The sequence below is a fragment of the Hippopotamus amphibius genome, chromosome 6, assembly GCF_030028045.1.
Source record: "Hippopotamus amphibius kiboko isolate mHipAmp2 chromosome 6, mHipAmp2.hap2, whole genome shotgun sequence".
Classification (NCBI taxonomy): Eukaryota; Metazoa; Chordata; class Mammalia; order Artiodactyla; family Hippopotamidae; genus Hippopotamus; species Hippopotamus amphibius.
In genome coordinates this window covers 163,840,167-163,866,624 of record NC_080191.1, presented here as the reverse complement: position 1 = coordinate 163,866,624, position 26,458 = coordinate 163,840,167, and the positions used below count along the sequence as shown (strand labels likewise).

Below are 26,458 nucleotides of genomic sequence, written 5' to 3'. Positions count from 1 at the left end.
TAAAGGCTTGACAGGAGGCAAAGAGCACATTTATTTCATTTGAACTTAAAGTCCAAAAGGATGAATGGATCTCTTGTTTTTCATGACTAAGCTTCTCAAAAAAAAAAAAAATGGTGCATTCTTTCTGTTACTCATTTTATCTCATCCACACCTTAATCCACAGATCTTAGCATATCTTTGAAATATTCTCCACAAAGCTCTTATGACTTAAGTCGATACTTTCCACTCTCTATTGTCCTTGGTGTCTTTAGCACTGTTGATTGCTGACTCATGTTTCTTGAAACTCTTGTTTCCTTCTGTTCCTTGGAAGGGCAGAGTCTCAGTTTTGTTTTGTTTAGTTTTCTACTTCCTGGCTCATGACTTGTAGTTTCCTTCATGGAAACTATACCCCTATACCTCCTTTGCGGATGCTTGCCAGATATCACTCTGAATGCCCTTGCTAAGACCATTTGTTCTCATTGTTTAACCATAATATGTAGATCTATGACTCCCATAACTACATTTACCGTCAGACCTCTCTCCCAAGCCCCAAATCCATCTACACAGCTGTCTACTAGATCTGTCCAGTTTGCTGGCCCACAGGTACTTCTAATTCTTCTTGTCCAAAGATGAACTTATTATCTTCTTACCTCCCCCGTAAATATGCTCCCCCGTTTTGTTCCAAGCACAGTGAAGGAGATCACAGCTATACAGTTGCCCAGGCCAGAAAACTGCCTGATTCTCTCTTCTTGCCTGATTCTGACCAATCGGTCACCTGGTCCTACAGTTTTTAATTCCTCAGTAGCTACTGAGTTCCCTGCTTTGCTCCACTCCTCGCCACAGCCTTCATTCATTTCTTGAGGATCATCATAAAGGTCTTCTAACTGATTTCTCTCCAATATTACTCTCTCAAATGTATGCAGCACACAGAGGGAAGATCTGTCTTCTGAAAATACAAATTGTGTCATTAGCCACTTACCCTTCGGTGAATCCCCACTGCCCCCTAAATAAAAACTGACTCCTGAGCGTGGAGGGCAAGACTTTCATGACCTTAACTCTTACTAACCAGTTCATGTCCTACCGAGTTTTTTCCTTCCCTTTTCTTTTCCAGCTTCTTCTTCCAGCTTCCCTGCCCCACAGCAGCACTTATGCCCTATGCTTCAGCAGTACTACTCTACCTATAGACTCATAAATTCACCAAGCTCCTGCTCATTTCCTTTACATGATTAACTCCCATTTCCCTTATTTGTCTCAGCTTAGAAAGCACCTATTGGCTTCCTTGGTCAATATCATGAGTTACATGCCTCTCCACTGTCTCTCCTTGTAGACTGTATTTATCTTTATAACAGAGCTTATCATATAGTACCTGTCAACTTGCCTTAACTTTCACAGTCTCCTCACTAATATGTTAGATCCCTGATGATAGGGACAGGGTTTTGTTTTTGTTTTTGTTTTTTCTGTTGCAGTATCCTTAGCACCTAGTAGAGCACATAGAAAGCAGTCATTATGTATCAACTGGACAAATGGATCAATAATAAACATCTATACTCCATGGAGCACCCATGGCAGAAAATGCAAAGGAGATTCATCTTAGAGAATCTCTCTCCTCTGATGTGATGGAACCAGACCTGATAAGGGAAGATTCAAAACACTTTCTTCTGGACCAAGCTTCAAACTCACTAGTTCCCTCAAGTTTAACATAAATGGCAAGTTAGAAATGCAATTTGACCTGTGCTCTCCAGGCACCATGATCTTTTATCAGCCAGTTCTTTAGTCATTGCCTGTAATTGGTCTCCATGAACAGATCGAAGCTCCGTGAGGGACGGAACCATGTCCTCCTTTGTCTTTTTGGACACTCACAGGATGTTGGACCCTATGTTTGGCACAGTGAACTCAGTCACAGAGGATGTCACAGAAGATGTCTCCACCATGAGAGGCACAGAACAAGGAAAAACTCACTTCTGCCTGCAAATACCCTGTGGGGTCACTGGCAAATATAAGAGCCTCTCCTAAGAACTGGGTGGAGGGAATAGAGGAAAGTTTATCTGAAAACCAAAGGGCGATATTCATCGGGGAGCAGGCACTTGAAAGGGATGGAAAAAGACCAGAAAGGGGAGCCTCTAGGGTCATAAAAACTATACTGCTACCTTCTTATCTTGTGGGTCACCATGGCTGAAGGACAATCTGTGTTTTACTAATGAAGTATACACTGAGTTCCTAAAATGCTGAATGCTAAACAAGACGCTTAATTGGACAAAAGAAGTGACATAAGAAAGTGTTAGAGTAATATCCTAAGGCAAGTTTGACCCATTTTCACTTCTCCTGGGTGAGAATGTAAACACCTGAAATTCAGTCTGTTCTGCAAGGTGCAAGAAGATCTAGATAGGTTCAGAGATTTCCACCGGAGAGAGAGATAAGGCAAGAGAACTAGAGCAAGGGGGTAGCTCTAATGAAAATAACGAAGGCCAGGATATTAGTAAGGAGAAATGAAAGCAGTTCAGTTTCAAGAGTGACATTCAGATTCATTACAAGATGATTTAAGAAAAGTGAACAGTTCAGGATGCTAAAGAATAAAAACTAAATACATATATGGTATGAATATAGTACATAGAGAGAGTGTGTATATAGAGTATATAGAGAGAGTGTATACAGAGATAGCATATATTTAGTGTGTGTGTGTATATATATTAGCTTGCTGAAGGTAGTTAGGTAAAAGACACAGGTGAAGAACAGTAACAACTGTCAAAAAAGGCCTTTTTTTCTGCATTTCAGCAAGAAAACAAAAAAAAATGTGTCTAAGAAAATAGAATTATATATACATATAAGTGCATAATATTAGAAAGTAAGGATAAGTGTATATTTATATGTGACCTGCTAAAATTACTATCAAAGCAATGAGCAACATTAGTCAGAATAAATAAATAGCAAATAGTAAGTGCACTGAGAAAATTAAAATGCTATCTTAATATTCAGATTTCCTTGGTTCTGTGAATGTGTATCTCAAGGCTTGCTTACTGGGGAGAGATAATCTTTGGTTTTGATCAGTCTTTCTGTAAATATATGACTTTACTCAGAGTGATCAAGAAAAGACCAGGGAAAGAGCAATCAAAACAACCATTACTAAGTGCGGTCAGTAATGTCATCTTCATATACTAAGTGCACACATATGCCATAGTAATGCCTCTCAACTTCTTTATCTGCAAAAATGTGCATGGGGATACCTGCCCTGCTTACTTTCTGAGATTTTTTTGTAAAGATCAAATTAAAAAGTTCTGAAAGTAGTTTGTAAATGATGGAGTGCCTTGATCTTGCATCTTTTGAAGAGCCATTAGTACAGAGGCAATAGAAGCATAGAAGAGGAGGCAATAAAATAATATTTGAGAAGTGCTGTTGGCAGTCTCTGAAAGATGCCAAAGGGAAAGTGGCACTACCCAAAGCTTTTAGGGAAGGTCAATCCTATATTGACAAAGTTGAAACTACTGGCAAGACGTGGGGGTGATGGTGAGGAGAGGCAGTGTGTTTAGACCAGGGATGTGCCAAACCTTCCCAGGAAGCCATCTTCTCACCCAGTCCCAGGGATCAGATGGAAACCAAAGCCCACAGGGCAGGAATTTGATGCTGCTCAGGTTACTTGTACACATACTTCCTGTGTCAATTCTTGCTCTAAAGTATCCCTTCAGAATATAAAGCAGTGGAAAAACACCTGTGGCATATATATATATATATGTGTGTGTGTGTGTGTGTGTGTGTGTGTGTGTGTGTGTGTGTATCCTATTTGTGATGGAGAAATTCAACTGAATGGACAAGTTTGATCACTCCTTACAGCTTCTCTTTTGTGATGTGTCATTAAAGTAGGTTAGTTCCCAGCATTACTGTTTGGTAGTATCTCTGCATCTAAGAACTTCAACTGTGACACTGCATGGTATTTAAAGAGATCATTGAAATGTTTGACACATCTCTAAAATTTATTCTTTCTTATCTATAAGGGAAGTTCCATCTTCCCTTCTAAATGAGTTGGGACCAATCTTCAACATCCAGTACTATTCCTAGTTAATGTTATTCATTACTTCTTCTCTTGCATACCACCAAAAATAGGTAATGCCAGGTTCCAAATACCATTAGTGTTTTCTGAAACTCTGTAATTCTCCCACCAAAGCCCAGCCAATGGATAAACTTATAGAAAATGCTGCAGAGAGGGCTAAAACCAACGTTCCTATTGCGAGTGACTGAATATGGAATCTTGAATTTAGAAGAGACCTTATATAGTTCAACATCACACCCAGTAGGCACCTCTAAGCTGGTTACTTTGGTTCTCTAATGATGTTACCTATCTATAGATTTAGGTCTCACGACAAAGGAAGTGGGATTAGTCGGTTCATCATTAGAAATTGTCTTGGTATATTTTAACACATGAGATAACAAGATCATTTAAGATTAGTGATGTATCTAGCTATCTTTTTCACTCATCATCTTCCAGTAGCAAGTCTAAGTGCATTCCTTATGCCGATGCCCTTTGAAAAATAGTGATAGTATTTTATTTATAATTTATTTTTAATAGCTAAACTACCTAAATGTAGTTTATATAAAATATTATGTAGCTGTTATAGTTAACATTGTACAAATACAATAGAAAAACACCCATGGTATATTTTTTAAAGCTATAAAATAAGACATAGAATGATCTTAGTTTTTATCAAAATAAAATATGCTTATGTATTACAAAAATATCCACAAAAACGTTAACATAGGTTTTCTCTGGGTGATTTGGATTACCCATTTTTTTTTTTTACTTATTTATATTTTATAATTTTCTACAATGAAAATGTTATAAAGAATATAAAATAAGAAAAAAGTATTGGCACTAGTCAGAACATTTGAAAAAGTAAAGGTTTTTTAAGCACTCACATTTTCATCACAAATTACCTATTCTCTACTACAAGGAAAAAAAAAAGTAGTCTCATACAGTAAATACATCAAAATTTGGCCCTCAGAAATTTTCCAAAAATTCAAGTCAAAAGAAAACTAAAATTCATACCCAAATATAGACTTTCCTGTACACGGATAGCTGTGTTTTTGGGCAATGACTTTTATCTGCCCACTAATATGCAAAAGCTGCATTCAGGAAATAAAATCAAAAAAGCTTTGAGAGATGGTGAAAGATAGTGTCTCTTAGGCAAGTTTTATCACAAGAAGTTATGAAACTGCTACGTGGGCCGAGAAGTTACAAACTCTTTATGGAAATTATGTAATGGAAAAAGGTGGGAGAAATATTTGTCTTAGAGAGAAGTCCAATGCACCTTCAGTGAAGAGATCCTCTGAGAACAAAGCCCTTAGTTACAGAACGACTGGACGGAATACTTTGGCAGAAGTTCTATTTTTCCCAGCAGAAGTTCATAGCAGGTGACGTGGATTTGGAGAAGGTCACCCTGTTTTAAAGAGTGACCTGGGGGAAAGGTAGTTGGAGGGCTGTGGAGGGGAGCCATTTCATACTACCCTGACCTTGACCTAGGCCAGCTTCAAAAATACTGGTCTGAAACAAACTAGAGCAAAATAATTTTCCTTTTTTCCTCCTGTGTTATGCCAAAAGAATTAGAAGTCATAATATAGCCCATATTTCTTTGAAAAAAGGTCAAGAGGAAATGCCTGGCCAAGGGAATCCATATCCCAAAATACAGCCCTAAATTTCTCTCAAGCCTGCTAACTCTTCCATGATTCTTCTCACAAGTGCTTCTCCTTGAAATACATTCTCTCTCTTAGTAGAGACATTACTTGTATTGAACAAAGCTTTTTGGTTTCTTTTCCTTTCATGCTTTTATTTTCTTCAACTTTTGCAAAACTTTAATTATTGTTTGTTTTCCATTGTTAAGCTTCCATCCCGTTTAGGGGCTCAGCCAAGCAGTACGAGTGGCTAAGCCACACAGTTCAGCTTCCTCCATTGGAACCTGAAAGATGTCTTTGCTTTTGATTTAAACACAACTTTGTGGGCAATGTGTCAAGATCACTCACCTACAACGCAAAGACACAATAATGTTTGGAGAATTAATTAAGCCAACTTTCCACAAGATAATGGATAAGGAACAGTAAAGACATTATACATTTCGTGTAATCAATTCCTGTATCAGGAAATAAGCTGGCACAGTAGAGAAAGCTTTGGAGTCAGACAGACCTGGGCTTCAATCCAGACTCCACAATTCACCAGCTGCCTGAGGTTGGGTAGCAATTTAAAAATCTTGAGCTTCAGTTTTCTCAAACATGAAATGGATCCAATATTTACCTTGTAGGACTGTGTAAAAACTAGAGGAGCTAATGGATCTAAAGGCCTAGCAAAGTACTTAAAATATAGTGGGGTATATGGGAAAATAATCTGAAAAAGAATAGATATATGTTTATGTATAACTGAATCACTTTGCTGTACACCTGAAATTAACACAACATTGTAAATCAACTATACTCCAATGTAAAATAAAAATAATAAAATAAAATAAATGAAAAAAAAAGTGAGGTTTCAGAACACAGTTTGAGAACAAGGAAGTCTAGAAGGAGTCTAATAATCAATTGAATCTATGTTAGAACAACTTGAACAATTGGGAGAAGACTATGCGATAACTAGTGATGGTGGAAAATGCCTTAAAGTGATAGGAGTCAGGAAATCTAGGTTCAGCTGTAAGTCGTTTATTCTCTCTGGGCATCGTTGTTTTACCTGTACTAGGAGGATATTGAAGCACTTGGCTCCCAAGTTTCCTTCCAGCTCTGCTAGTCTAGGACTCCACTCAGACCTGATGGTGAGCCTCTGTTCTACATCAAGATGGAGAGCTAAGAGGTCATCTACAAAGCAGGTCAAATACCAAAATTAATAAGGCTGGAATATATTTAATTGTATCATCTTTATCTCACTACAAATCAAAACCTTGGTTGTATGTTTAAAGAAAATTGCACCTTTAAGAGTATCCTGGATAAGAACTCAATAAGAGCAAGAGACCATATTACTAGCTTGTTTTTGTTTTTGAATTTAACTGTCAAGGAACACTGAATGGTAGGAATTTCTTGTTTGGTTTCATTAGCTGTTTCCTCCAACCAGTGAGAGCAGCACTTCAGAGTGGACTGACCTTCCTAGGCTGGGGCATCATCCAGCTAGACCTGGTCCAACCAGAGTAAAATTCTTCCTCCCACACAAGCAATCACAACATTGTGAGCACAGCCTCTTCACCAGTCTCTGAAATAAACCAGTCACAACCTCCTGGATCCCTGCATATCATAAAGGCTTCCACTTAGAGTTCATCTAAAACAAAGGATTTTATCTTTGTCAGTTGACCACATGACTACAATTCAAAGAAGAATCAAAACTAGATCTTCTTGCATGGAGTTTAGAGCCTAGAAGAGGAGATAATGATATAAGCATGAATCCTAAATTAGAGGTAGTTACTGTATCACACTATATGTACACACTCATAGTGGAATATTATGCAACCCTTAGAGATCACATTTTTAAGACAATTAAGTGACAGATAAAAATTCACCGAATAATGCTAAGTGAAAGAGTAGGATCCTAAGCTACAAATACCCTACATTTTTATTTTCAAAACCACAAGTATATATAAATAGGCAAAGAAAAATACTAGAAATTAACATATTGATGTATTAAAAGGAGTTTATCTTTAGAAGGGGGAGGTTGTAAAAGATGTCATAGAATAATTCTGTAGACAAATATTAATTGGCATGAAAAGATATATTATTATGAAGCAGAAATGCAGATTATAAAATAATATTAAAAATCACCCACACATGCATTGGAAGCACATGCACCAAAATGTCATAAATGATTATCTCTGCATGACTAGCTTACGGGTGATTTTTACTTTCTTTTTTACATCTTTCTAAATTTTCCAATTTCTTTTGCATTGAACATACATTATGCTTATGATTGAGGGAAAAAAATGTTTCAAGGAAGCATACCAAGTGCATATGTCAGAATCATAGGATTATGGGTACAAAAGGAATTGATTGAAATAGAATAAAAATCAAAGACCCCAGAAGGTGGTGGGTAAAGAGGCAATCTACAAGAAACCTCATCAAAGGTAACATGACATAAGGAGCTTGGAAGGGCTCCATCCTAGTCAGAGATTACTATACCTGTGGGCTACGGAAACATAGTTGTTTTTAAAGTCTATCTATATATAATATCATGTCATCTGCAAACAGTGACAGTTTTGCTTCTTTTCCAATTTGGATTCCTTTTATATCTTTTTCTTCTCTGATTGCTGTGGCTAAAACTTCCAAACTATGTTGAATAATAGTGGTGAGAGTGGGCACCCTTGTCTTGTTCCTGGTCTTAGAGGAAATGCTTTCAGTTTTTCACCATTGAGAATGATGTTGGCTGTGGGCCTTTAATATGTTGAGGTAGGTTCCCTCTATGCCCACTTTCTGGAGAGTTTTTATCATAAATGGTTGTTGAATTTTGTTGAAAGCTTTTTCTGCATTTATTGACATTATCATGTGATTTTTATCCTTCAATTTGTTAATATGGTGTATCACATTGATTGATTTGCATATATTGAAGAATCCTTGCATTCCTGGACTTGACCCCACTTGATCATTGTATGTGATCCTTTTAATGTGATCCTGGATTCTGTTTGCTAGTATTTTGTTGAGTATTTTTGCACCTATGTTCATCAGTGATATTGGCCTGTAATTTTCTTTTTTTGTGATGTCTTTGTCTGGTTTTAGCATCAGGATGATTGTGGCCTGGTACAATGAGTTTGGGAGTGTCCCTCCCTCTACTATATTTTGGAAGAGTTTGAGAAGGATAAGTGTTAGCTCGTCTCTAAATGTTTGATAGAATTCACCTGTGAAGTCATCCGGCCCTGGGCTTTTGTTTGTTGGAAGACTTTTAATCACAGTTTCAATTTCAGTGCTTGTGATTAGTCTGTTCATATTTTCTATTTCTTCCTAGTTCAGTTTTGGAAGATTGTACTTTTCTAAGAATTTGTCCATTTCTTCCAGGTAAAACAGTCTCTGTTTGCAAATGACATGATATTATATATAGAAAATCTTAAAGATGCTACCAGAAAACTACTAGAGCTAATCAAAGAATTTGGTAAAGTAGCAGGATACAAAATTAATGCACATAAATCTCTTGCATTCCTATACACTAACAATGAAAAATCAGAAAGAGAAATTAAGGAAACACTGCCATTTACGCTTGCAATAAAAAGAATAAAATATCTAGGAATAAAGCTACCTAAGGAGGCAAAAGACCTGTATTTAGAAAACTATAAGATACTGATGAAAGAAATCAAAGACAATGCAAACAGATGGAGAGATATACCATGTTCTTGGATTGGAAAAACCAACATTGTGAAAATGACTATACTACCCAAAGCAATCTACAGATGCAATGCAATCCCCATCAAATTACCAATGGCATTTTTCACAGAACTAGAACAAAAAATTATACAGTTTATGTGGAAACACAAAAGATCCCGAATAGCCAAAGCAATCTTGAGAAGGAAAAACAGAGCTGAAGGAATCAGGCTCCATGACTTCAGACTATACTACAAATCTACGGTAATCAAGACAGTATGGTACTGGTGCAAAAACAGAAGTATAGATCAATGGAACAGGATAGAAAGCCCGGAGATAAACCCACGCACATATGGTCACCTTATCTTTGACGAAGGAGGCAAGAATATACAATGCAGAAAAGACAGCCTCTTCAATAAGTGGTGCTGGGAAAACTGGACAGCTACATGTAAAAGAATGAAATTAGAACACTCCCTAACACCATACACAAAAATAAACTCAAAATGGATTAAAGACCTAAATGTAAGGCCAGATACTACAAAACTCTTAGAGGAAAACATATGTAGAACACTCTATGACATAAATTACAGCAAGATTCTTTTTGACTCACCTCCTAGAGTAATGGAAATAAAAACAAAAATAAACAAATGGGATCTAATGAAACTTAAAAGTTTTTGCACAGCAAAGGAAAGCATAAAAAAGATGAAAGGAATGCAAGAAAATATTTGCAAATGAAGCAACCAACAAAGAGTTAATCTCCAAAATATTAGAGCAACGCATGCAGCTCAGTATCAAAAAAACAAGCAACCCCATCCAAAAATGGGTGGAAGACCTAAATAGACATTTCTCCAAAGAAGACATACAGATGGCCAACAAACACATGAAAAGATGCTCAACATCACTAATTATTAGAGAAATGCAAATCAAAATTACAATGAGGTATCACTTCATGCCAGTCAGAATGGCCCTCATCAAAAAAACATACAAACAATAAATGCTGGAGAGGGTGTAGAGAAAAGGGAATGCTACTATACTGTTGGTGGGAATGCAAACTGATACAGCCATTATGGAAAACACTATGGAGGTTCCTTAAAAAACTGAAAATAGAACCACGATATGACCCAGAAATCCCATTACTGGGCATATACCCTGAGAAAACCATAATTTAAAAAGATACATACACCCCAATGTTCATTGCAGCACTATTTACAATAGCCAGGACATGGAAGCATCCGAAGTGTCCACCAACAGATGAATGGATAAAGAAGGTGTGGCACATATATAAATGGAATATTACTCAGCTGTAAAATGCACGAAATTGAGTTGTTTGTAGTGAGGTGGATGGACCTAGAGTCTGTCATACAGAGTGAAGTAAGTCATAAAAAGAAAAACAAATACCATATGCTAATGCATATATATGGAATCTAAAAAAAATGGCACTGATGAACCTAGTGGCAGGGCAAAAATAAAGATGCAGATGTACAGAATGGATGTGCGGACATCGGTGGGGGGCAGGGGGGAGGGGGTAGTGGAGGGGAAGCTGGGATGATGTGAGAGAGTAGCATTGACATATATACACTACCAAATGTAAAACAGATAGCTAGTGGGAAGCTGCTGCGTAACACAGAGAGATCAACTCGATCATTGGTGATGACCTAGAGCAGTGGGATAGGGAGGGTGGAAGGGAGGCTGAAGAGGAAGGGAATATGGGGATATATGTATAAATATAGCTGATTCACTTTGTTGTACAGTGGAAAGTGGCACAACAGTAAAGCAATTATACTACAATCAAGATCTGAAAAAAAAAAAAAATAAAGTCCATCTAATAATAGTTCAGTCCTGCCTCCTTAAGGAAGCTTTCCCTAGCTACCAAAACTCATTTGCGACAAATGGACCTTCTCAAAAAGATGAAGCATCTCAACAAGATTAAGATGAAACATGCACCGTTAAGGAAAATGCCCTTTCCCTCTAGGGCACTGTAAGCTCCTCTAAGTCAGAAACCACCCCACTGCCAACACTGAGTGTTCTGAACAGAACAGGTGCTCAACAAATGTTTATGATGTACATCACATGGGGTATGGCAGAAAGGTAAAGAGAGAGGGACAAAGGAGAACTGGAGGTAATCAACCTAGCGCTACCAACCATTGGATATGTGGCCTTGATGACAACAGTACAGAGAGATTTTGGTGATTTGACAATGAGAAAATCATGATAACACAGGCAAAGAACTGCTTCATTGATAAATGTTCATTTATTTATAGGGATGGCCATTAATGATTCTTTGTATCCATTGAACTTTTCTTATTACATTATAGGCCATACATATAAGCAAAAGAAGGAGAAGAAATCTTCCCTTTAAATCTATCATGCAGAGAAAATGAAAGTAAATCTTTTTGATATACATCCCTTAAGACTTCTACATTTATCTGTAGATAACATCATTTTTTCTACTTCAAAAACTGAGTTGTGAGAGAAAGAGGGAGGGAGGGATTTGGTTTGGGCTGGGATGAATTAGGAGATTGGGATTGCCATATATACATTACTAATAAGAAAAAAATCAAATTGTACACTTTAAATATATGCAGTTTATTGTATGTCAATTGTATCTCAATAAAAGTTCTTGGGAAAAAAATGACAATGACAAAAAAAAAAACTGAGTTATGCTGTAATTATAGTTTCAAAAGCTACCCTTTACACTTAACATGAGGATGCTGGCACTTGGTAGCAGTGTTTATTAAGCACTTACTGTGTACTGAACACTCGGCTTTAACTCAATGGCTCATTTCACACTCACCGTCGCCCTGTGGTCCAGGTATTACAATGATCCTCATTTTACAGATTAACACACTGAAACTTGGAATGGTTGAGGAATTTGCTCAAGGTTGCACAGTCAGTGATAAGAGCTTTAAGTTGATCAAAGGTCTCGGAGATCTCAAGCTCCTATTTTCCACCACTGTGCTACATTACTCAGTTCATGAATAATTTTCTACAGCAGTACATTAGTGACTGTACAGGGTTCCATTATATAATCATCTGTATTTATTTAACTCATCCCTTACTGTTGCTTGTTCGTGTTGCTTTATTTTTCCCCTTTGCTTTTATAATGACCATGCACTGAAGATCCTTGTAGGTAGAATTGTTCATAATCTTTCATTTTTTCCTCTGTATAAATTCCAAGAAATGGAAATGCTGGATCAAAGAGTTTGTAGATTCAAGGTTCTTCGTATATATGGCCAAATTGTCCCTCCCAGAAATGTTGTAGCAACTTAAGTCTTAGCAGACTATGAAGCCTATTTATCTGTGGAGTCTTTAAAAAAGAAAAGCTTACAGATACAGAGAACAGATTGGTGGCTGCCAGAGGTGGAGGGTGAGGGGTGGGCTAAATGGGTAAAAGGGGTCAAAAGGTATAAACTTCCACTTATAAAATGAATAAGTCTTGGGGATGTAATGTATAGTATGGTGACCATAGTTAATAATACTATATTGCATATTTGAAAGTTATTAAGAGAGTAGATCTTAAATATTCTCATCATAAGAAAAAAATTTGTAACTATGTGTGCTGTGAGTGGTAACTGGACTTATTGTGGTGATCAATTCCTAATGTATACATATATTAAATCAGTATACTGTGCACCTGAAACTAATATAATATTAGATGTCCATTTTACCTCAATAGTTTAAAAATTACAAAAATTAAAAAAAATAATATGACGCCTATTTTTCTGCAGGTCAGGAGAGGGTTTCATAATTTAAAAACACATATTTGGCAATAAATAGTTTTAAATAGTCCAATATTTGTTTTAATTTGAAATGCTTTTTTTTTTTTTTTAGTTATGTTTGGACATTTTTATTAGTTTCATCTTCTTTGTCTTATTGATCCACAAGAATTCTTTGTTTATTAAATACATAACAATCAAATGAGTGTTGATGACATCCACAGCTGTTAGTGATTGTACTGGCACTCCTGAGGGTTATAGGCATGAGTAACGATGGCGCGAAATTTTGAAAATGGACACATCCATTATACGTGTTTATGTATCCCTAACTATAGAGCAAAATGAACCACACCAGCTGGCTTCTAAATTAGAGATTTGATTTGCCTCATTCATTAATTCTGTTTATAAGAATATCTTAACTTGGATACTCTACTTTTTTCTTATACAACTTAGATTAACCTCCACTGTGAAGCTCTACATGGTACAAATTGTTTCATTTAACTTATTAATTCAAACACATTTTGGGGGGATCTTCTCTGTGCCAATCGCTATGCTAGGGAAAGGAGAGCAAGGTGGAAAGTAGAAGAAAACCCACAAGTATAATTTCTTTCTGTTTTTAAGGAGCACACTGTCTGTGAAAGAATTAGATCTGCAAATAGATAATTACAAGATGGCTGGATAAAGCCTAGATATTAATCTGTACAAAGTGCTGTAGGAGCATTCTAGGGGCATCACAGAATCACACTGAGCTGTCTGGATGCATATGGATGGTAGAGCTCTTGCAGGAAGCAAAACAGACCCCAAAGAAAAAACAGGTGCCAAGGATCCAGTATGACCTGCTGCTGAAAGATAACAGCTACATTTTACTCTGCAGGTTTCCTTTTGGTACCATCAGTGATGGGAGAGAACAGCTGCCACCAGGCAGGATGGTGGGGGTTGGGGGAGGGGAGGGGGACAAATGGTGTGCAAAAGTTTTTATTCTGGACATTGAGGACAAATTGAAATTATAACAGAATAATCATAGTTCAGGTATACAAAAATGGGATGGGGTGGCCATTGAGGATCTGATCTCAGACACATCCCTGCACCACTGAGAACCTGAACTTTCTTTACCCAAGGACACCACCAGCATATTCAGAACAACAGCCAACAGCTGCAACTTTATGGTCTCCAGGTCCCATTTTGTAACTCTCAACCATTTCAGACCCCAACCAATCCTTGCTTAATAAGCATTCTCACTTCTTGACAGCTGCAATTATAATTCTTGACAAACAACTTATATAACTAATTGTGGCCTTGCAGCTTTTGCCTTTATAAGCTTCGTCCATTTTGCAGTCCAGCAGAACACAGTTCAGGTGCTTCTTGAGTCTGTGTCTCCCAGGCTGCAGTCTTAACAAACCCAAAATAAATCTCTTTATTTCAAGCAGATCTCCGTTTCTGAAATTTTGGTTAACAACATGCATTGTCCAGGGCTGAATCAAATAATATGCATTTCACTGTATCCCTGTTTATAGAGTAGCAATATCCTGACCCTGAAATGTGTGGTTGCAGCTCTGCGGAAACGGAATTTTAACAGTGTATCAACCTCAAGCAGAGGGAAAGCAGACCGCACTAAGGATGTATCATGTCAGTAAGCAGATATAAATTCACTACCAGAGGAAGAGAGTCCTGTGAGAACCAGCCCAAGATTACCAGCATAAGAAAGTACATTCTCATCCTCCAACAGGCAGATGGTTCAACCTGAAGCCTTGTGTTGACCATATTTGAAAGACTCTTTCCGAATATTGCAAGTGTTCATTGATGCAGACACTGAGTTCTAGTTCCCTCCCAGGGCCCCAAACATCCTGCCTCTGATGTAACAGCTCCTGCAGTTCAGCAGACATACCTGAGAAGTGTGAATTCCTGGGATTTAGGAAAGGTCCTTAAACAATAACAGTAACAGTGAAATTTTTCTAGAGCTTTATAGAGAGTTCTAAAGCTATAAGCGATCTCCAAAGTTATCTGCTTACTGTGAGACAGTGGCAGTGAAGAGAAAGATGACTTTGACTTTTTGAATGCAGGTGTGAGCCCCATTTGGTATTAATTTGCTGTGTGATTTGGGGCAGATGACTTCAACTCCCTGAGCCTATTTTCCTTCCCTGAAAAAAAAAAAAAAGTAAGAAATAACCCTTACCAGGACTACTTACAGGTGTAGGAGAGAGAAAATAAAATACTCTGTGTGGATCAATCAAGTTACAATCTCTACAGAAGTACACTTCCATCACCTTTCTCTCATCATAAGGCGGGGGGGGGGGGGGGGGCGGGGAAGGCGCTCTCTTTCCCTTCTAACTTGGGCTCAATTTCTCTAGCTCCATTTATAAATGGGCTCCTTGAAAGAAATGTCTGTATCTACCAGCTCCAATTCCCCTTCTCTCTTAAACCCAGTTCAGCTCTCTGACATCATCTCATCCACCTCTCAGCAGCGTTGTGCCATCCAAGCCCTCTCTCCTCCTTGGAAGCCTCCTTCATTTGGATCCCAGCACACACCACTCTCCCCTAGTGTCCACCTCCCACCACTTCCGCTGCTCCTCCTCCGTCTCTTTTCCTGGTTGCCATAGAACAAGAAGGGATAGAGGGCGGTAGGAGTGATCTGCTCCAGGGTGCAGACAATAAAGGGGTGAGTATGTTGTCTATAGAAAACGTCATTGAAAAATGCTTTTCATTATTACCATGTGCCAGTGATTCTAAATAATCTCAGTGATAAAACCCTCCTCTCTGCTTGTGTAGGACCACCTCCCACCATGCCCTTTCCCCTTTAGTACACTGTTGACTAGATTCTCCCCACTTCCCTAACCCAAAACCCCAAAAGTCAGCCCTTAAACCTCTTCTCTTTTCTATCTATAATAACTCCTTTGCAGATCTCGTTTAATTTCATTGCTGTAAATATCGTGTATCTATTGATGACACCCACATTTTATCTTCAGCTCAGATAGCCTCACTGAATCCAAGATTCATATATTAAGTCACTACTCAGTCACTACTTGACATTTCCAGTGCCCTCCTATCCAAAAGTAAATTCCTGATGTTCCTTCCAAAGCTTGTTCCTCTCATGCTCTTCTCCATCTCAGACGAAGGCCACTCCTTGCTACCAGTTGTTCAGCAAAAATCTTGGAATCATCCTGGTCTCCTTTCTGTCTCATCACTCCCCATTCGATCAATCAAATACAGGCTCCAAACACGTGTCGCTACCTCCACCACTACCTGCTTGTCTAAACTTCCACAGCAATCATCTGGATGCTAAGAAAAGGTCAAGGTACCCTAAAACTTGTAATTGAAAGGAGTCTTAAAGGGCCTCTGGGTATAGCCCCCAAAATGATGCAGCTAATGCTTCTACTTAGGGGCGCCGAGTACCATTCACTACATGTAGTGGGCAGTGAAAGAGTTACAGCCCCAAAGATCATCGGTTGCCTGGCCTTGTACCCACCATGTCATCTTTCCAAGCCTCAGTTTCTCTATTTTGAATAAGATCGTTGATGAAGTGATTTCTTCAAGACTCCTACAGCAGAAAGACACTAAGCATATACGGAAGCCTACTAAAAATTACATAACACTGCAACCCACGGCATTGTGTTGGGCCCCTGGGGATGAATATTAGCACTGTCATAACAAAGTCAAACAGACACACACACATGCAAAGGAAATATTTCCTTCCACAACTAAGAATGATACAACCTTTAGAGCAGGAAGAAAAAAAAAATGATAGTGAAAATTAGCATCTTAAAAAATAAACTACATAATCACTGAAGATGAGATTTTCTTAAAACTGTAGAACAATGAGATATAATGATAGCTGTCATAAGAGAGGAAACTGCAGGAGTCAGTTTGAAAGGATTTGGAGATGTGTCGTCCCCCCCCCCCTTCCCCTCCCCCCCCCCCAGTTGAGATTTGCTTTTCCACATACCACAGTAAGACAGAAAAGCTAAAATATTTCCCCAGGGCCATTGTGATCAGTGTCTCATAACACTGCTGTTGACATTAAGAAAGTGTCACTCAGCCCCAAATGAAAGCCAAAGCACGAGTCAGGCTCCCCTTTGTCATCTTCTGCAATTTGCATATCAGTGTTCAGTTAACAAGGCCCCTTTACGTACATATTCTCATTCGTGCTCTAAAAATAGTCCATTTGATGAAGTCTAGATATCACTATAAAATCTCTCTCAGATGAATTCAAAATATCCCTCCCAATCTGCCTGAAAGAAAAGAACACCTTTTGTTTGCCATTTGACAGTTCAGGAAGCCCTTTCACTTCTCTTGGCTTTCTGAGATAAGCTGTGACCTGCTGGGGGGTGGGGCGGGGGCAGTAGAGGAAGAGAAAAGGAGGCATCTTATCTAATCTTGGCCTTAGTCTGCAGATCGAACTTGAACAAATCACTGCAATTCACTGAGCCTCAGTTCCTAAGTCACTGAATAGAGAAAATTATAGCTATCCCACTGTTCTCACAGGGTAGTTAAGATCAAAATCAATAGAGAGATAAGTATGTCGAGGGATTTTATAGGCTGAAAAATGCTGGTCTACAAATCTCATCAACCTTGAGCAGTAAGGAAGAATAGAGCACTTTTCATGGGGTCGTGGAGAATATGAGTCTAGATGGAACTACAGGTAGTGGTGGAGGGGACCCAAGACCCAAGCTGGGGACAAGAGGAATCAGATCATAGAAAGAAGCCCCATCTCTTTGTACAACCAGTGACAAGCCACCTGGCCTTACCTGAGTAGACCCTGGCCGGTCCTCAAGGATCTTCTGCTCCTCTTGGATGAAGCTGACCAGACCACAGACAGTGGCCAGTGGAGGTGTGGTTGGCTCAGAGGAAGCCAAACAAGAGGGTGTTCCCATGCTGTCACCCCACTCGGTCTGAATCTTGCCTCACCCAAAGGGCTCAGAGTGATGTACTCAGCCTCCAACAAAGGGTCAAATGAAAGAACTGGAGATGTTTACAGGGAGGGACTCCACCTGTCAGAGATGGGGAACTGGGTTTGTGGGCGGGGCCTTTCTCATTCTACAATGACACACCTCTCTCTCCTGTCTACTCCTACAAGAAGTCCTGGATTTTTCTGCCCACTCCCTCTTTGATTGACCTGCTCTGATAGGGTGGACGGGAGCAGCCTGCTGTCCATTCCTCCCTGGCATCTGAATGCTTCCCATTCGCAGTAAGAAAGCTTAAGCCTGAAGACTATCTTCCTTTTATTAATATTAATGATGACGTGGTTTTTTGGTTTTTTTGGGTTTTTTTTTTTTCGCTATTTGTGATTCTGAGTATCATCCTCACTTTCAGATCAGGAGAGCAGAGGCATGTAGAGCAGTATGTCTCTATGAGAATAAACACAAACTCTCTGGTCAGTATTCCTATTAGAGTATTTGCCACATGACACTATTTTGCATTCAAGTGGATGTCCCTCTCACTAGACTGCGAGCTCCTTGAGAGCAACAACCACATCTTATTCTCTCATAGACTCCCCACAATGTCTAGCATAGGGCAAGCACTAAATAGCTAGATATTGAATGAATGGTGATCAATTAGTATCAATTTAATGAATCCTGATCTGCCATGTAATGGCTTTGCAACCTGTGGCAAGTCATATTTTTACCATCTGAGCTGATATTTCTGTAAATTGAGAATATGAGTTCTCCTTCAGAGATGTGGATGGTATTTGAAAGGCAGCCTATGAAAATGAACATAGGATAAGACTTGACAAAGCAACAATGGCTAGAATATGTAATTGACTTCCTTTTATAAATTTATTTTTTATTTTATTTATTAATTTATTGGCTGTGTTGGGTCATTGTTGCTGAATGAGGGATTTCTCTAGTTGCGGCAAGCGAGGGCTTCTCACTGTGGTGGCTTCTCTTGTTGCAGAGCACAGGCTCTAGGTGCGTGAGCTTCAGTAATTGCAGCATGCAGGCTCAATAGTTGTGGCTCTCAGGCTCTAGAGCACAGGCTCAGTAGTTGTGGCACATGGGCTTAGTTGCTCCAAGGCATGTAGGATCTTCCTGGACCAGGGCTCGAACCCGTGTCCCCTGCATTGGCAGGCAGATTCTTAACTACTGTGCCACCAGGGTAGTCCCCAAGAAAATGTAATTGACTCTTAATGAATCGATTTTGAAACCCAAATAAGAGAGTCCTGCTTAGAGAGTCAGTATAAAGTAAAATATAAACTAGGAAGAGAATTAGAGGTCCATGTGTCTTTTTACAAGTCTCCACAATGTCTGTGATATAATCAGTTTATGCTTTCATTCAACAAGTAGTTAACTGAGCAAGGACCTTGGCTATTCTCAGTTCTCAGAGCAGACAAGGATCGGAAAATGAACCAGACACAGTCTCTGGCATAAGGAGTTCAGGAAGATGAAATATATAGAAAGTGATGAGCATCTCAAGTAGGATCAGAACAAGTGCTGTGGTAAGTCACAGAAAAGAGCAATCCGGGGAGGCTTCCCAGGGGAAGAGGCAGCCTACACTCTGAGCTGTTAATAGCTGGCATCTCAACAAGTGCCAGTGGTGGAGCTGGATATAAATGTTAGCTGTGAGATGGACTGAGCCACTGTCCCCGGATCTCACTGATTTATTTCCTCCTTTAATATAGACTCCGGGATGAAAGGAGTTTCACATAACTGGTATGTAGGTCACACCACTTATACACCACAAAACTACAGGGCAATTAGAAGTAATTGCGAGACAAATACTGTTCCCACTCGGCTCCTAGTGTCTTTATGATGGCTCAGGATGGGGCCAAAAAGCAGGGAGGAGCAGAGAGATGCTGGATGCCAGCCTGGTCATTTAAGAGTGGGACCAACCGATGTATTCCTGTTGACGTTATTGTTGTACTGAGTTAGTTTAAAGGGCAGGATACTCTGTGAAAAGACACCACGTGTCCATGTGGCGGCTATCTAACCATCAGTAGGTTGCCAGGGGCTGCTGAAGCCTCCTCCCAGCTCCTGCTGCACTCCTGTCACACTGCACCCTGCAGGAACTGGAGCAGGAAACAATATACATCCACAAAGGACATGAGCAGGAGAAATAACGTCACGCAGAAAACATGGGGTCTGGTCCCTTGCCTGCCACTCATGAGGATCTTTGGCAAGTAGCTTAGTTTTCCCCAAGCCTCAGTTTCCTCTTCTGTGCAATGGGAATTATAATACAGACCCTGCCCACCTCCCTGGGCGAGATTCTGGAGGTGACCCCAGCTTTGCAAATGCTAATATTTAGGCATGAATGGGCAGTGCTATTATGATGGGACATATGATGACACATTCCCAGTTGTATGACAAGCCATGTACAGATCTCCCAGTGGATGAGAAGAGAATCAACAGCCGAGGAGCAGAGAATCACAGAAAACTTTTACCAGATTGACAGTTCTCTTGGAGTGTTGTTCCTTCTCTCTTTTCTACATCCTGTACAATCGATTCCCCTTCCTCCTCTGTTTCAACCCTGTGCTCCCTGGGAGGGAATGTAAGTTGTTCCTTATTTGGGTTGGAAAAAACTGGTTTATTAGACCTCCTCCCCTCCTGCCATTTTTGAGATGGGGATGGAGTAACACCCCGATGTCCACACAGCTGGCTCTCCTTATGGCCTCTGCAGGGCTGATCCCTTGCATACGTGCCGGGGGCAGCAGATGGGTGGGAGAAAGCACGAGTAGGCATGGATCCTCACCATGTCTGAACCAGAACCACCGCCACCCTAGGATCCCCCCGCCCCCGCAGTGCAGAGAAAGATTGGTACATAGCCATGCATCACTGAGGGTAAATAGGTTCTGTCTATAAGAATCCCACATCCTTACTCCCCAGCTATGCGCCCTCCCCAAGAGCCTTTTAGGAAAGAGGAGAACAGTAATGATGAATAGATTCAGGCAGCAGTTGTTGAAGCAAACAGGAACCAGCAGGCTGGTTATCAACTGAGAGATGTAAGCGGTGTGAATTTCTCCTTCTCTTGAGTTCCAATAGCACACAGCAGGCATTGCTATTATTACTCCTTACACTGGTTAGTTTTCTCCCGTGAATACATAGCTGTCTACTTTCTGTAAAGGTAGGGGTGATGTCTTGAACACTCTTTTCAGCATCTAGCACAGTACAGGAGCTGGAGGTACCACCCAGTAAGGCAACAGAGATGCTCAAGAGAGGCCTAATAGAAGGAAGAATGAACAAGTGCACGAATATGTGATCTACTCTGTTCCCTTTTCCGGCTCCATGAGGTCTTGACGCCTGAGAGATGACAAGCAGTAAGTTCCCCCGTGATTTTGACATGGAACTAAATTCAGCCCGAAGCATCTTTTTTCCTCTCTCTATTTACTCTGGACAATCTGTCCCTTATCAGATGAGCTCAAGGCTGGTTGGAAATATGCGTATTTTATTGGAAAATATCATCTTCTCCCAGTTTTGTTTTGCTGCACAGACATTTGTCTGCTCTGCTGTGTGATGTGTTATCAGATAGGACTCAGACAAACTGCTTTGGCTTTCTAAACTGTTTTGTTTTCTCCATTCAATGATCATTTATCTCATTTCCCTTCCTGCATTTCACTCTTATTCCCAAGTTCCAATTTAACCCACAATGAGAGAGCACGATTTTGTTGTTACTCAGCTTCAGACTGAGAAAGGGCATGGAGACTAGAAGGTCTGAGATTTAGTCCCCATTTGCCACTAACAAGCAGCACGACCTTCCACGAATCACCTTTCCTACCTTGGCCTGCTTCTCCTTTGCAAAATAAAGTCTGCTCTTGACTGCCACAGAAGCTAAGGGCAACCGCTTGAAACTCCCGGGGCACCAAGCTGCGGTCACCCTTGTGCCATTTTCCACATTGAGTGCAGCTGGGGAAGACGTCTCGTCACTTTTGGCTTTGGTTCGAGGCCACGGTCTGGTGTCTACCAGCCGAGTGAAGCCCCCTCCCTCTCCACCCCAGGTTTTCACCCTACTCCCTGAACCACCCCCACCCAGGGCAGCATCACGGGCCTGCAGTCTGAACATCGCACACAGCCTGGCATGGCCCCGTGCTTGGTTTTGCTCTGCTGTCACCATTTGGAGAGTCTTTATAATTTTTTTTTTCTTTATGGAGGAGAACGAAAGAGTGGCTTTATTTCTTTGCCAGGCAAAGGGGGAGCACAGTAGGCTAGCACCTCAAGAACGGTGTCCCCCTTCACTGGGGAATAGGGAGGGGTTATATAGTCAGGGGTAGTGGTCAAAGGTGAGAGTCTTTATAATTTTTGAACAAGGGGCCTGCATTTCATCTTGCACTGGAGTCGCAAACTGTGTAGCCAGCCTGCCCCTCCTTTTCCACTCCTACCCCCTGCCCCAAAGCAAGAAAACTAAGAAGTGTTAGGAAGAGGGAAGCAATGGCGAAGCCCTGGCAGACAGGAATGGCCGTGAAGGGATCACCCCAACGCAGAGCCTTGCCACGGAACTCCCTTCCTTACACACATAAAACCAAACAAAGGACAAGGGCGTGAAACTTGCCACAGGCGCCATCTCTACAGACCTTCTCCCTCCTGGGAGGCTCGGGGGCCTGACTCATGCCGGGGTGTGGCTTACATTCCTGCTAAGCACTGGGCTCCTCCCTGCTCCTGCTCAGAGGGCACAGGCGGAAGTGCGGGTTTGCCCTGGAGTGGATGTGGGGACCATCCGGACGCCACCCAGCGTCGCAGAGCTGGGCGGAATCTCAGAGCAGAACCCAGGCCGCCATCACCACCCGCCTCCCTTTACCAGTGAAACAAACCGCTGCGGATTAGAGCATGGACTGAGCCAAGGTCACACTGTGAGTCAGTTTCCCAGGTTGCTCTTGCCATTAATTCTCTTTTAGATCCCTTCCCCTTTCTATATGTTTGGGATCCACAGGGAAAAAAACCCATTCTTCTGACACACAGGTAACACAGTCCCACACCCAAGGCAGAGACCAGCGGACTTCAGTGCTCAATTGATATTGGTCAAGTTAAAGATGAGTCTGATATCTTAAAACGCCATATATCCACTACCAAATGTAAAATAGATAGCTAGTGGGAAGTTGCTGCATGACACAGGGAGATCAACTCCAGGATGATGGGTGATGACTGAGAGGACTGGGATAGGGAGGCTGGGAGGGAGTCACAGGAGGGAGAGGATATGGGTTTATACGTGTAAATACAGCTGATTTACTTTGTTGTACAGCAAAAACTGACACAACAGTGTAAAGCAATTATATTCCAATAAAGAGCTTTAAAAGGCAAAACAAAAACAAAACAAAAAAAAACAGCAGCAAGATGAAATGATTACCACTGGCTCTCTTCTCCTATCCCACGTTCTTCTGAGAGCCTGCGTCATTTCACACGTCTCAGTGGGAAAGAAATCAAAGGAGGAGGTGAAGCTTGACAAAATTTAAACATGTAAATAAAGAGTGTGTGATAAACTGCAATGCAAATCAGATACACTTTTGAAACATTGAGACTCCAAGGAAAATAGGAAGGGTGAAAGTTATTATACATCTGAGTGTGTATGGAGAGTTACTTCTGGTTCCTAGTTCACTAACTCACTGAGTGTTCTTGGGCAAGTATATCTTTGAGAAAGTTTCTCTCTCTGGCCTTTGGCTTCCTGGTCAACCGCCTGAAGAAGATTGGACACACTCACTCAAAGCAAAGTCCCTTCCAGGGCTGGCTTTCTATGGCTCGAAGTATCAACAGTCATCACCTCCCTTTCAGTGTCATGACTAAAAGAGTGATTTGCAGAGTAAGATTACATTCTAGAACCAAAATTGGTGTGACAAAATAATGAAAACAGCAAAAGAATTCAATTCAAAGGGTTGAGTTGATTATAGGATGTGACCCACAGAAGAAACTGCTGTAGAAATCTTCTGATGCCAAAGACAGAAGAATACAACTCTGAGTGACAAAAGCATATTGGGGTGGGTTGGGCCTCCGTATCCAAGGAGGGGCCTTGGGCAACAAGGCTCCCACTCCCAAGTGACTCAGTGTGGACTGATACCCCCACCCCCAGCACAGTCCCTTGAACAGTCCTTCTGCTCTGTTGGGATGCGTGAAGATGAAGGGAACAGTGGCCTCTAAGGCCAAGGCCATGTTACTGAGGGACTTGAACACTAGGCCAAGAAGTTTGTTCTTAGCTTTCATCTTTATTATGTTTTGGGGACCATGTTCTATGAATGTCTTGACATTTGATGAGTTCCTGTGAGATGTTGCAGCCTCAAATAGCCTCCCCAAATCCCATGGGAAGGGGAGGGAGGGTTCCTTTCATGCTACGTCCTCCCTGACCCAGCCACACTCCTGATACGTGAGGATTTGGCACATCGGTAATGTTCTGTGACTTCGGAACCAAAGCAAGAACCACAGTGTGGGCTTCAAGACCCCAGTCTCAGGCCATACCTTCAGCTCAGGGAATTCTTTAGTGCCGGGTCCAGGAAAGACAACCCTGAAGATGTCTGATGTGTGGGCAGTATTTGCCCCACTGGCCTGAGAACTTTTCATTAAAAAAGCATATTCTCAGGTCCCATTCTTGATTTGCTATATGAGAACCTCTGGGGTGGGCCTAGGAATCTCTATGTTAAGAAGTCTTGCCAGAGAGCTGTTCTACATGTAAAAGCTTGAGAAGCAGAGTATTACACTTTCTCAATCTACTGTCAGAGTGCTCTAAAATGGAACAGCCTGTGAAAAACCCAAGGGTAGGAGCTTGGAGGCTGACTCCATCCCCACTGCAAGGAGGCAGTGGCAACACCCACGCAGCTGGGCGGTAGGCAGAGTGGAGCAAGTGATGAATTTAGAAAACAAGTCATTTGTACATAGGTGACCCACAGCTCTTTCACTTCTCTCTTGCTCCTGATGGTAGGATGCGAGAGCTCTTAGGTGAACTTTGAGTTTCAACATTCTCCATCCCAAGTCTTAACTGGATTCCTGTTCTCTCCCTGCCTTATTTTACACAAGAGAGGTGCTTGCTTAGCTACAACAATAATTAAAAAAAAAAAAAAATGCGAGGGACAGGGGCCAGCGCCACCCACGTGATGTGAAGGGTCACAAAAGAGATAGCCTGAAGGCTCTTGTGAAGGGAAGAAGTTTGGCCATTCGTGCTTCCAGAGAGACTCTCTGCCGTGTTCAGGGTGGGGGGACAGTGAGGACAAGTTCCCAGTCCCTGGAGTTTTCTTAAAGCACCAGGTGACGTGGGGACTGCAGAGGGAACCTGCCACCTAACATGGCATATCCGTTTTCAGAGGGTGTCAACACCCTCCTTCCCACACCTGCTGTTCCCAAATATCACAACCTGATTTTTTTCTCCAACCTCCTGTCTTGATGATGATGATTAAATATTCATGGGATGCTGTGTTGCCAGCATACTCTGTGAAATTTCAGATACCTTTTTTTTTAAATGGAAGCTTTTTTTTTTCTTTCAGATGATCCCGATTTTGAAGAGAGGTAGAAAGAAGGACTAGTGCCAGCAACTCAAAAACTAGAAACTGAACCAAAACTCTAACGTCCGAAGTTTTCACAATTGTCTTTCTAGCCCGCAGCGTCCCGCTTTAAGAAGAAGAGGAAAGCACAGAATCTAGAACACAGAGACATCCAGGAGTTGTTCGTACTACAAAAGAATTTCTCGTTTTTACCATGAGGTCCATTTAAATAGCAAAATCCCCAGCTTTGGGTAAAATACAAGTAAATTTACTTAGGTCTGTATTTATTTATCATTTAGTTAATTATTACACAAAATTTCACCTTATTTGAAAAAAATGTATATTTTTTAGAAGAAGAGTCTGTTAGCTATAAGCATCATCTTACCCAGTTGTTTTCAGAGTGAGTTTCAGGGAGCCCTGGGTCCACCAAGATGCCTTGGGGGCCACCATGAAACATAGGCTGAGCCCAAGAGGATAGAGCTGGGAGGTGTCCATCCCAAGTCACTCAGCACAACGCTACTCCCCCCAGGTATATATTAGAGGTACTCATGATATTTAATTTTTAAGAAGTTGGGGGGGGGGGGTTGTCTCAGCGGTACATAGAAGCCTAATTCCTTCATTTTGGGAAACTAACACAGAGAAGTGACTTCCCCAAAGTCATATATTATATTTTAGCTTCAGTCCAGTATTTCCTTTTTCACTGTAACTTATTGCCCCACGGAACTCTCAGAATTTGATTAAAGAAGCTTGTTTATCTCCTAGAAATATTAGGGCCTAAACCTGAAATTAGTCAGTCATTAAAATAACCAGAACAACCAGCTCAGAAATATTTATAAACTGAAGGTAAATTGCAAAACATTTTCTTGCTGAACAAGCCTGACATTCTCAAAGGTCTCCAGATGAGCCGGATAATGTCAGTGTTGATCACAGCTCTGCCTTGAATCACAACACAGATAACTTGAGCTAGCACCCTCTAAAATGTTATTCAAAATACCAACTAAAGCAAGGCACCATCAAGTTGAATCAATGCCTCAGTGAGAGGTAGTCACTCAGAGGAAAAAGTATGAATGAGAACCTTACG

The 26,458-nt window shown here is 40.8% G+C and overlaps 1 protein-coding gene across 3 annotated transcripts in view; it reads right to left on the bottom strand.

Annotated features, from left to right (window-relative positions):
- TPRG1 (tumor protein p63 regulated 1) overlaps positions 1 to 17,950 on the bottom strand; it is a 144,520-nt gene extending 126,570 nt beyond the window's left edge. Inside the window, exon 1 of one of the 3 annotated variants that reach the window (XM_057738126.1) lies at positions 17,738 to 17,950. In XM_057738126.1, coding sequence (XP_057594109.1) covers positions 17,738 to 17,863 — 126 coding nt within the window. In that variant the 5' untranslated portion in view covers positions 17,864 to 17,950. Of the gene's footprint in view, positions 1 to 15,004; positions 15,134 to 17,737 lie in introns of those variants that run through there. The other 2 variants (XM_057738128.1, XM_057738127.1) reach the window with 2 other exon arrangements.
- Between the last annotated feature and the right edge of the window lie 8,508 nt (positions 17,951 to 26,458).